Below are 12,056 nucleotides of genomic sequence, written 5' to 3' on the forward strand. Positions count from 1 at the left end.
TCTCTCTCTAACAACAAAGGGGAAATTTTTAACGTTTTGAATTATGTCTAAAAAATATGAAAGGGAGGTGGTTTTTATTAAATATATAGTTTCATACCTTCATTGACATATATATATATATAAGGAGAAATATTAACTACACTCTAGAGTATGGTACTCTCTATTTGAATCCCGTGGGTGTAGATAAAGATGGACAGCAACGGCTGAGATTTAACCCCTTGCAGGATGGACGGCTAAATATTATTCACAGATTATTGACTCTTCCTTTAATCAAGCGACGATTTGACTAAGTCTGTTCTTTCAAAAAAAAAAAAAGACAATTTGACTAGGTCGACCATGGTGTGTTTTGACCGTAGGGAGCACTACTTGTGGAAGAACGATCGGAGTACAGTTAGTTCACCACAAATTGCATTTTAGAATTGCATGCATTTTGGCTCAAAACACACCTTTTTTCAAAGTTGACAGCAAATTGTGGGCTGCCGACTGTTGTTGAAAACATACAAGCACAACTCTTTACTTAGTTGCATGTAGCAATCAGCAATGAATAGATATATGGGTGCATTAATGGCTGGCCTCCATGCAAATCTTTGACTTTCTGAAGCCCAAAAAGCAAGTCAAAGAAATTGTTGTCACGAGTGAAAGTCAATTAGTCAACCGTTGTTTATTTATTCATTGCACCGAAGCAGCAAACAAACCGAAGTTGCGTAGCTTTGTTTGCCTATAAATATTCATCACCTTGATCGACTATACCACACCACCATCACCTTCACTAGTAGAATCTCTCTCTCTCTCTCTCTCTCTCTCTCTCTGTGGATAGTTATCATGGCCAAGTTTTCTGTGATAGCAATGGTGATGATGATAGGGTTAATGGTGCTTGCTAGCAGCGTTTCAAGTCAGCAGCTCTCCCCTTTCTTTTACTTTAGAACGTGTCCGCAGGCAATCGGAGTCATAAGAAACGCAGTGTTTGCTGCAGTTGCCAATGAACCACGAATGGGAGCCTCGCTGCTGCGCCTTCACTTCCACGACTGCTTTGTCAATGTATTCCCATCTTCACAAACACTGCCATTTTCACAGCATTTCTTTTACTGCGATTTTTTTCACTCGTATGATTTTTTTGGATTCATGGCTGAAGTCAGTCTAACATGATTGGAATTGGGGTGTGTATACAGGGTTGCGATGGTTCGGTTCTGCTGGATGACACGCCAACCTTCACTGGGGAGAAGACGTCCCTGGCCAACGCCAACTCTGCCAGAGGCTTTGAGGTCATTGACAGCATAAAGTCTGCCGTTGACAGTGCGTGTGGTGGTAGCGTCGTCTCGTGCGCAGACATATTGGCCGTTTCCGCTCGTGATTCCGTGGTCGCGGTGAGTTCTTGATTAGCTCAAATCAATGTGGTCATTTGCGTAGACCAAAGCTCTATTCATGACCTGTGGATCACCATCACAAAGATGCAGTGCTCAAGGAAGTTTCATTTGGAGAAGAATGATGGGTTTAAATAGGACCTCACATCTAGGAAATGCACAGCATAAATCTTTTATACATGAGAAAAACATGACCCCTCTCTATTCGTTTTTGAGTAACTAACGTGAGCAAGGTCACGAACTCGAGTTATTTTGTTTTTTAGTGTTCAAAATATAATTAATAGCGAGGGGGGGGCAAGGACTGCAGTTGATGAACTTGGTCACAAGCAAATTATTGGATTTTATGAAGCAGAAATATGTTTTAACTTTTACGTGATTCCAAGCATAAAATAAGAGCTGGAAACGATGCCTAATTAACTCTGCAAGCCCATTATTGTAAACCTCTTTAATTCACTTCTGAGTTTTTATTAAACCGTGCAGCTAGGAGGACCATCATGGCCTGTGCAACTAGGAAGGAGGGACTCCACAACTGCCAGCAAAGATGCAGCGGACAGCAACCTGCCTTCACCCTTCTCAAGCCTTTCAGACCTCATAACCAATTTCCAGAACAAAGGACTAGACGCCAGAGACCTCGTTGCGCTCTCTGGTGCTCACACCATCGGTCAATCACAGTGCAGGTTCTTCAGAACACGTATCTATAATGACACCAACATAGACCCCCAGTTTGCAAGCTCACTGCAAGGGTCATGTCCAGCTTCTGGGGGAGACAGCAACCTCTCTCCCTTGGATAGCTTCACACCCACAAGGTTTGACAGAAGCTACTTTGTCAACTTGTTGACCAGGAGAGGGTTGCTTCACTCAGATCAGGAGCTCTTCAACAATGGAACCACAGATCAGATAGTGAGAGCCTACAGTTTCAATCCCTTCCTCTTCTATGGGGACTTTGCTCGTGCAATGGTTAAGATGGGAAATTTGAGCCCTCTCACCGGAACCAATGGCCAGATTCGCCAAAACTGCAGGAAGGTTAACTAAGGGAGCAAGGATCCTAATTTATAGACAGTGCTATGTAGCTCTGCTCTCAGGCTGTCAATTCTTAAAGCATGTTAAAGTGTACTTTTTGGCCTTTTTTTAGTTATTATAGGCAAGTGTCTTTGTTTGTTTTGAGAATAGGCAGTGTCTTTGTTGACTATGATTAAAGTAAAGCACTCTATGCTTTTGCCACTGTTTCAGCTTCAGTGTAATCTCATAACGAGGTTATATGGTGTTGACCAAGATTACTATGTAGACCTTATTTATCTGCCAAATATGAGATACAAGATTTTATGGGATAATCAATCTACAGCAGTTCTTTCAATAAAAAAGAAAAAAATCTACAGCATTATATATACATATATGGTGGTTCTGAACCATGATACCGTAGGATTGTACATACTTGTTCGCATAGATCTAATCACCAAATGGCAAATCTGACCATGAAGATGTGTTTAGCATAGTTTATTTTCTATGTTAGAAGGTTTTATCATATCTAATGCACCATAAGATCCTATTTTTCAAAAGGTGAAAATCAACTTCATAAAATTAAAAATGGTATAAAACATGTTATTTGAGTCAACTTTAACACATGAAAGTAATAAATAAAACATGCAAAACATTATCCAATAGTTAGATTTTGCTTTTGGAAAGTAGACTTATGTAAATCGTGTGTACCACCATACCACCATTGAAGTGTCATATATATATATATATATATATATATATATATATATATATATATATATATATATATATATATATATATATATATATATATATATATATATATATATATACTAGTACAAAACCCGTGCAGTGCATGGAATATGAGAGAGAGACTATAAATGAAAAATAACCTATAGTTCTGAACAACGACTAAGCATTAGGAATCCGATGCTTTTGACAAAAAACACAATGAATGTGGCCCTTTGCATCTAGGCACAATGAGAAAATAAAATAGCTGTCCGTGTGTATTAATTGCCACATGGGTACATCCAATCACATGGTGACTTGAAGCGGGGTAGCTTTAGGCACCAGGCCCGGCATGATGAGCTTTTGGTGTGCAGCATAAGGTATTGGATTGCATAAGCTTGGCAAGCTGCACATTAGGCTGGCCTGCACAGGCTCTAGAAGGGATGTGCATGCATGGACAGAGAGCGAAGCAGGTTATATGTTCTCCCCCGAACAGGGCCGGTAGCTCCATCTCATGTTCGGGGTTCCCAAAGAGCGCCACATATTTAAGCCTGTGCATCTCGTATCCCCATGTTTGTCAGCATTAATTAGCATTGGAGTTTGATGTGATTGCAAGGACTTAAGTACCCTCTCCTCCATTGGTGCCAAAAAAAATGCCGATTCTAGAAAAAGAGTGGTTGTAAAGACTTAAGTGCCCCGAAGATGATTATTTAAGACTCAGTCTCTGCACTGCAGGATTATCCGAGAAAGAAATCTCCCCTGGAAGAGGCCATGAACATCAACCCTCTCACTCTCTCTCTCCCTTCTCTTTCTGCTTCTGTACACATCCATCCGAAGATCCAACATTGCTCCATCAAGCACCGACTGACCTGCACATTGACTGTTGTGGAGCCTGATTTAGAGTTTTTACCCTTACAGGAGGAGGGTTTGGGGGCTCCTCTCAGCGTGGGTAGCATCATTCAACTAAATGAGTTGTGAATCCTGATTCAGAGTTTTTACCCTTACAGGAGAGGGGTCTGGGAGCTCCTCCCAGCGTGGGTAGCATCATTCAACTTGAAGAGTTGTGGAGCCTGATTCAGAGTTTTTACCCTTACAGAAGGGGGGGTCTGAGGGCTCCTCCCAACGTCGGTAGCATCATTCAACTTGATGAGTTGTGGAGCTTGATTCAGAGTTTTTGCCCTTACAGGAGGGGGGTTTGGGGGCTTCTCCCAGCGTGGGTAGCATAGTTTTTGCCCTTACAGGAGGGGGGTTTGGGGGCTCTTCTCAGCGTGGGTAGCATCATTCAACTTGATGAGATGTGGAGCCTGATTCAGAGTTTTTTTTCCTTACAGGAGGGGGGTTTGGGGGCTCCTCCCAGAGTGAGTAGCATAATTTTTGCCCTTACAGGAGGGGAGTTTGGGGGCTCTTCCCAGCATGGGTAGCATCATTCAACTTGATGCACTGCAGGATTATTCGAGAAAGGAATCCCCCCTGGAGAAGGCCATGAACATCAACCCTCCCTCTCTCTCCCTTCTCTTTCTACTTATGGGCACATCTAGCAGACAATCCTACACTGCTCCATCAAGCATCGAATGACCTACACACTGACTGTAGCATGGTTCAACTTGATGAGTTGTGGAGCCTGATTCAGAGATGTTGCCCTTACACGAAGGGGGTTTGGGGGCTTCTCCCGGCGCAATAAAGTATTTTGTTTAATCATGGTGCTCATGTTTCCTTCGGTTGTTTCTTGCTAAAGGTTTTTGTAACACTCTTTCTCACAATTTTTCTATTTTTTTTTCTGGTTTGAAGATGGTGACTTCTGAAAGTTACCGTTCAATTTCAGGAAATGAACCTGTTACAGAACCTGAAATTTTGTAACCAGATCCGATTTTTAACAGATTTGAAATATCAAATGAGTTTATAAAGTTATAAAAAATTATAAATATAAACTAATCAAATAAAAAAAGAAAACTCTTTTTACAGATTTAAAAAATGATCTCCCGTTTGGGAGATATGACTCTTGCAAAATGAACAAAAAACCTGAGTAACTCAAATGATATATAGTGTGACAGGGTCTTGGTTTTTGACCAAAAAATAGGTATGAAATGACCATAAAAATTTGTGAAAATTGTCAAAATAAACTAGATTCAATAACAAAGATATCATTTTTTTACGGATCGGAAATCCGTTCTCTAGTTAGAGAGATACGCCCCCGACAAGTTGGTCTTGATTCAAATAGTGATTTACGCGTGACGGCTTACTGAATAACACTACAAATCGCTATAGCGATTTGTAGTGTATTTCATGAGTCACTATAGTGATTTGTTGTGTTGTTCAGTAAATCATTATGTGTAAATCACTATTGTGACTTATAGTATTTTCAGTAAATCGATGTGCGATTTACGACGTAAATCGCTACCTGAATTAGGACCAACTTGTCAGGGGCATATCTCCCTAACCGGAGATCGAATTTCAAATCCGTAAAAAGCAGTGTCTTTCTTATTGAGTCTAGTTTATTTTTGTAAATTTTCAGTATTTTTTATGGTTATTTTTTTTCCCATTTTGATTAAAACCAGACCCCTATTATTCTGCATTATTTAAGTTGCACATATTTTTAGTTCATTTTGCGAGAGTCATATCTCCCCAATGGGATATCATTTTCCAAATCTGTAAAAAGGGTTTTATTTCTTTATATGTCTAGTTTATATTTGAAAATTTTTATAACTTTTTATACATATTTGATATTTTAAATTTGTTAAAACTCAGGACTGGTTACAGATTAATCTTATTTAATCATGATTAAACAAAATAGTTTCCGTTTTTTATATATTTGAAATATTAAATAAATATATAAAGTTATAAAAAATCCAGATATAAACTAGACAAATAAAGAAGAAAAACCTTTTTTACAAATTTGAAAAATGATCTCCCGTTGGGGAGATATGACTCTTGCAAAATGAACTAAAAACATTAGTAACTCAAACGGTATAGAGTGTGACAGGGTCTTGGTTTTTGACCAAAAACAGGTATGAAATTACCATAAAAATTTTTGAAAATTGGCATAAATAAACTAGACTCAATAACGAAGATGCATCTTTTTACGGATCGAAAATCCGATCTTTGGTTAAAGAGATACGCCCCCAATAAGTTGGTCTTAATTCAAATAGCGATTTACGCGTGACAACTTACTGAATAACACTACAAATCTCTATAGCGATTTGTAGTGTATTTCATGAGTCACTATAGCGATTTGTGCTGTTGTTCAGTAAATTATTATGTGTAAATCGCTATTGTGACTTACAGTGTTTTCAGTAAATCGTTGTGCGATTTATGGCGTAAATCACTACCTCAATTAGGACCAACTTGTCGGGGGCATATCTCTCTAACCGAAGATCGGATTTCAAATCCATAAAAAGTGTTGTCTTTCTTATTGAGTCTAGTTTATTCTTATCAATTTTCAGCAATTTTTATGGTTATTTGTTTTCTCATTTTGATTAAAAACCAGACCACTATTATTCTACATTATTTGAGTTGCACGGTTTTTTAGTTCATTTTGCGAGAGTTATATCTCTTCAATGGGAGATCATTTTCTAAATCAGTAAAAAGAGTTTTTGTTTTATGTGTCTAGTTTATACTTATTTGCTTTGGAGTTTATTTGCTTTGATTTCAATTATTTTCAATATATTTTCATAAAAAAACTCAATTTCAAGGTTAAATTCACTTTGAATTCAAGTTTTAAAGTGAATTTATATGTTTTAAACCCTAATTTCAAAAGTTCAAAACTCCAAAGCACCATTTTCAAATGCTTTGTAAAGTCATACATCATTTACTTTTATTTCATCTGATTTTCTTTATTTCTGAGGCATAAAAGGCTAATTTTGGATATATTCTTCAATTTTTCAATAATTGACGAAAAATCCATAAAAAGCCTATATTTATTTATAACAAGTTTGTTCATTTTACATGATTTTCCCTTTGTTATTATCTCAATTATTGTAATTCATTTAAGGGTTGTAATAAATCAATTTATGAGAAGTTTACTTTATGCCTAGTTTAGAATGAATGAGCATATAGTTTAGGTTTCCATTCTCCATAATTGATATGTTGCATTTTTATTTTCATTTTTCAATAACACTAAGGTAAAACATGAATGACACGTGCACCATTTAATAGAGGATATGTAAAACTAAGTAAAGTTTGTATTTACGGTCATAGTCGAAATATGAATGATACTTAGAATTATTATTCTTTATTAAATAAAAATGAACTTACACTCTCAAGTCATTTTCAAAAAATCATTATATTTTCTAAAAATTCATTTCCTTCCTTTATTAGGATTCAAAATAAAGATTAATTCTAAGTATATTTTTTACCATAGTCATGAATATATAGAAATTTAATCTTGTTTTAATTCTATAAAGGCACAAAATTAATTTCATTCCTTATTGGAATTTGAATAAAGATTAAATTAGAATATGTTTGTGACCATAGTCATGATTATATTAAAATATAATCTTATTTTAATTCTATTAATTAATGAAATTTGCTTTCTAAATTCAAATTAAAACAAATTCTTTAAAGAATCCATCATTTAAGATAGAATTGCATCACCGTTTTCCATCATTTTCAAATCATTTTTCAAATTTCCAAGTGAATTTTGAAATAATTTTTGAAAACGTTTTCATTCCTAAAATCATTGTTTTACTTTATTTCATAAATTCAAATTTATTTTTCAATTCCCTCTAACTTTAAATCCTATTTCAAATACCTATTTTCAATTTCCAGTTTCCAATTTTATTTCTAAATTTCTATTTTTGAATTTTACATTTCAACTTTGATTTTTTTTTAAATTTCAAATATTTAATTCAATTCTTTACCCCAATCCCGAGTCTCTATTCAATTCAAATCTCAAAATTCTAAAAACTCGACCTTGAATTCGATTTCCAAATCTTCGATTTACGAATCTTTGATTTCAAAACTTTTAATTCGAATTCATTTCAAATTATGAAACTTTAAAACTGTCATTTGATTTGTGACATCTTTCAGTAAATCGTTGTGCAATTTATAATGCCTTTTAGTAAATCATTATGCGATTTACAATGTTCTTCAGTAAATCGCTATTGCGATTTACAATGTCTGTCAGAAAATCATTGTGCGATTTAGAATATTCTTCACTAAATCACTATTGCAATTTATAATGTTCTTTAGTAAATTTCAATACAAAATCAATTTCTGAATTTCAAGGTCGTTTCCTAAAGGATATTTTCAGACCCATTCCCAAACTCACTCAGAAAATTTTAAATTTTCTGACGCATTTCTAAAAAACATACATTCTTCTCAAGTTTAAAATCATAGCACAAGCCTAATTCAATCATGGTTAAAACCGGATATGGGTATGATTCGGTTAAAACCAGGTAGGACCCGGATCCAGTTAGTACAGGGTTGGACCCAGATCCGGTTAGTATCGGGTCAAACCCAGATTTGGTTAAAACTGGGACAGACCCAGATCCGGTTACCCGAATCTGGTTAGTACTAGGTCAGACCCAGATTTGGTTAAAACTGGGTCAGATGAGGATCCGGTTAATATTGGGTCTGACCCGGATCTGGTTAGTACCGAGTCAGACCTGAATCCGGTTAAAACCGAGCCAGACTCAGATCCGTTTAGTACCAGGTCAGACCCAGTTCTGATTTATTCTAGGCCAGACCCAGATCCAATAATTACCGTGTTAGACACAGATCCAGTTATAACTAGGTCAGACCCTGATCCGGTTAGTAATCGGATCAGACTCGGATCAAGTTATAATTAAATCAGACCCGGATTCAGTTAGGGTCCAGGCACTATTTGGCCTGAACCAGATCAGGGACTGATTCGGCCCTTTCCAGTACCGGTTTGGAGTCATTTTTGACTGGTTCATTCTAGTTTCTCACCGGTTCCAAGATACTAAGACTCTGTTTTCATAAATATAAGAAGATACAGGGATTTTGGCATACGGTTATAGGATTTTTATGAACTTTTGTTCATACTTGACACTGGTTTATAAGGTTCAGAACTGGTTCATAAGGTTCAGAACCGGTTCAGACCCTTGAATGACCGGTTTGGGGCTATTTCAGACCGGTTCAGAGTGTTTTTAGATTGGTTCCTACTTGAGGACCCAGGGTTTTACCTATTTAAGCTTAAATTTTATTGTTGTTCATGCATTTATTTGTAATTATGCATGCATAAATGAATGTATAACATTGGCATCATGGATAGCTAGATGACTTAGTGAATTCATGTCACCAAAGTGACTGAATATATATATGTTGTTAAATTTTTGTACTATCATATAGATTTAGCCAATATTATTGTTGTACTTAGATTCATGAAATGATAAATGATCCAAATTTAGTTTTATAGTGTTTGGAATTTAGGTAGGGTAAAATGAGGCAAATGTATTGAGATACATCGCACATGTGTATCCAAAGGTATCATGTGTTGATGGTCTAGCTTCACATGAGCCTCAATTTTACCAACTATGGTCAGTAGGCGTAGTGATTATGCATGACAGAGCTCTTACCAAAGTAGGATTCTGATGGCCTCCTACACTCGCCCGGAAATAAGCAAATTCAGGGCCTTTTATTTATTGTTTTTTTTCATCAAGCTTGTCTCATATATGCTTTCTTTTGATACATGTCTTTTGTTATGCAGTTTCTAGTTCTGTGATTTTAGATGGCTCAAGTTCTATACATTTTTTGATGGATCTAACTTTAGTGATTGAAAAGAAACTGTTTTATTTATATTAAGGTATATGGATTTAGATCTGACCCTAAGGATAGATGAACCCGCTGCTCTGACTTATCAAAGTATTGTTGATCAAAATATTGCTTTTGAGAAGTGGGAGCGCTTGAATAGGCTTAGCCTGTTTCTTTTATAATCTAAAATGGCTAAGAATATTCGCAGTGTTATCCCACAATGCACGACAGTGAGGAAATTTCTGAGTGATATTGAATAACAATTTGTGAGTTTAAATAAGGCCAAAGTCAGTACCTTAATGTCAAAGCTTATAACTATGAAATATTCTGGAGGGGGTAATATTCGCCAGCACATTTTAAAAATTAGGAGCATAGCATCTCAGTTGAATGACATGAAGCTGGCCATTTCTGACTCATTCCTAGTGGATTTGATTATGACGCCCTTACCTTTGGAGTATGAACCTTTTAAAATCTCTTACAACACACATAATGTTGAATGGATATTCAATGAACTTATGTCCAAGTGTGTTGAAAAGAAAGAGAGATTGAAAGGAGAGAAGGTGCAAAGTGCACATATGACTTCTCATGGCTTCAAGGTAGGACCAAAGAAGAATGCATTCAAGAAAAATGCTAGGAATAAGTCAGCAGAAGATAAGACATCGCAGAGCAAGCAATCTGACTCTGTTCCCATAAGGTGCTTCTTTTGTAAGAAGAAGGGACACAGGAAGGCAGATTCCATAAAGTATAAGAAATGGTTAGAAAAGAAAGGTAATTTATCATTTATTTCTCATGAATATAATTTATTATAAATTTTTGAAAATAGTTGGTAGATTGATTCTGGTGCTACTGTTCATATTTTCAATTGTCTACAGTCGTTTCTTAACATAAGCAAACCAACAATGCATGAGAAGAGCATCTATTCGAAGAACAAAATGCATTCGCATGTGAAGGGTGTTGGGATCTGTAGGATCACTTTAGATACAGGCATAGATTTAGATCTTCGTGATGTCTTTTATGTTTCATTATATAATAGAAACTTAATTTTAATTTCAATATTGGATAAATTTGGATATTACTTTAAATTTGAAAATTCCAAGTTATTCATATACAGAAATTCTATTAAAATTGGTTTTGCATCAGTGTATGATGGTTTGTATAAATTGAACGTGAAAATCCAAACCCAAGAGTCTTTGACTTCTGATTGGTTGGAAATAAACGTAGTATGATTAATGATAAATCCTACATGCTTTGGCATCGAAGGTTAGGTCATATCTCTGAAAAAAGAATAAAGAGACTCATAAATGAAGAAATCTTAAAATCTCTAGATTTTACCGATAATGACCCATGTATTGATTGCATAAAGGCTAAGCATACAAACACATATAAAAAAGGTGCTAAACGCAGTAGTGAGATATTAGAGATAGTCCATACGGATATATGTGGACCCTTTTCCCCCTGTTACACAAGCAAAAAATATTTTGTTAATTTTATTGATGATCATTCACGGTATATATATCTTTACTTGATCTTTGAAAAATCTGATGTTTTTCAGATGTTCAAAGAATTTAAGAAAGAAGTAGAGAAACAAACTGATAAAGTTATTAAAATAGTCAGGTTTGATAGAGGTGGAGAATATTATGGTAGGTTTACTGAGATGGGGCAAAGAGAAGGACCATTAACGTAATTTCTCAAAGAGGAAGGCATTGTGCCTCAATATACCATGCCTGGTAGTACCTAGCAGAATGGTGTAGCTGAAAAGAGAAACTGTACGCTTAAAGAAATAGTCAGGGCCATGTTGAATTATTCAACACTTCCCATGAAGTTGTGGGGTGAAGCCTTAAGAACTGCCGTGTATAAACTCCATACGAGTTATGGACAAGTAGGAAACCATCATTGTCTTATATGCACATATGAGCATGTCCTGCAGAGGCTAAGTTGTATAACCCACACATTAAAGTCTTTGATCCAAGAACAACCAGTGGATATTTTATTGGTTATCCAGAGAGATCAAAAGGATACAAGTTTTATTGTCCATCTCATTCACCACGGATTATTGAAATGGATAAGGCAAAATTTCTTGAAGATGGTTCAGTAGGATTAAGTGCACTTCAAAACCTTGGTTTTGAGGAAATGCAAGATTCAGTCTCACCGCCTGTTAAGAAAAACACTAAAAGATACTATATTGTTATCCCTAATGATGATGTGGTTGATCGCCTGCTTGTTGATGCACAAATCCAAAATGAACGGGGTGAGGCGGAG

At 36.0% G+C, this 12,056-nt stretch overlaps 1 protein-coding gene across 1 annotated transcript; it reads left to right on the forward strand.

The window, feature by feature from the left end:
• Window positions 1-781: 781 nt before the first annotated feature.
• Window positions 782-2,747, forward strand: LOC149815179 (cationic peroxidase 1-like). The gene is made up of 3 exons (XM_089989123.1): window positions 782-1,038; window positions 1,170-1,364; window positions 1,842-2,747. The coding sequence occupies exons 1-3, from the start codon at window positions 823-825 to the stop codon at window positions 2,391-2,393; spliced, it is 963 nt and encodes a 320-aa protein (XP_089845249.1). The 5' UTR covers window positions 782-822; the 3' UTR covers window positions 2,394-2,747.
• Window positions 2,748-12,056: the final 9,309 nt, after the last annotated feature.

Source organism: Nuphar pumila, chromosome 15 (genome assembly GCF_984573655.1).
Source record: "Nuphar pumila chromosome 15, dmNupPumi1.hap1.1, whole genome shotgun sequence".
Classification (NCBI taxonomy): Eukaryota; Viridiplantae; Streptophyta; class Magnoliopsida; order Nymphaeales; family Nymphaeaceae; genus Nuphar; species Nuphar pumila.

Excerpts from the sequence above, each read along its gene's own strand:
- LOC149815179 (XM_089989123.1), top strand. The coding sequence starts at position 823 with ATGGCCAAGTTTTCTGTGATAGCAATGGTGATGATGATAGGGTTAATG. Across the intron at positions 1,039-1,169 it reads TCCACGACTGCTTTGTCAAT|GGTTGCGATGGTTCGGTTCT; the intron begins GTATTCCCATCT and ends GTGTGTATACAG. Across the intron at positions 1,365-1,841 it reads CTCGTGATTCCGTGGTCGCG|CTAGGAGGACCATCATGGCC; the intron begins GTGAGTTCTTGA and ends TAAACCGTGCAG.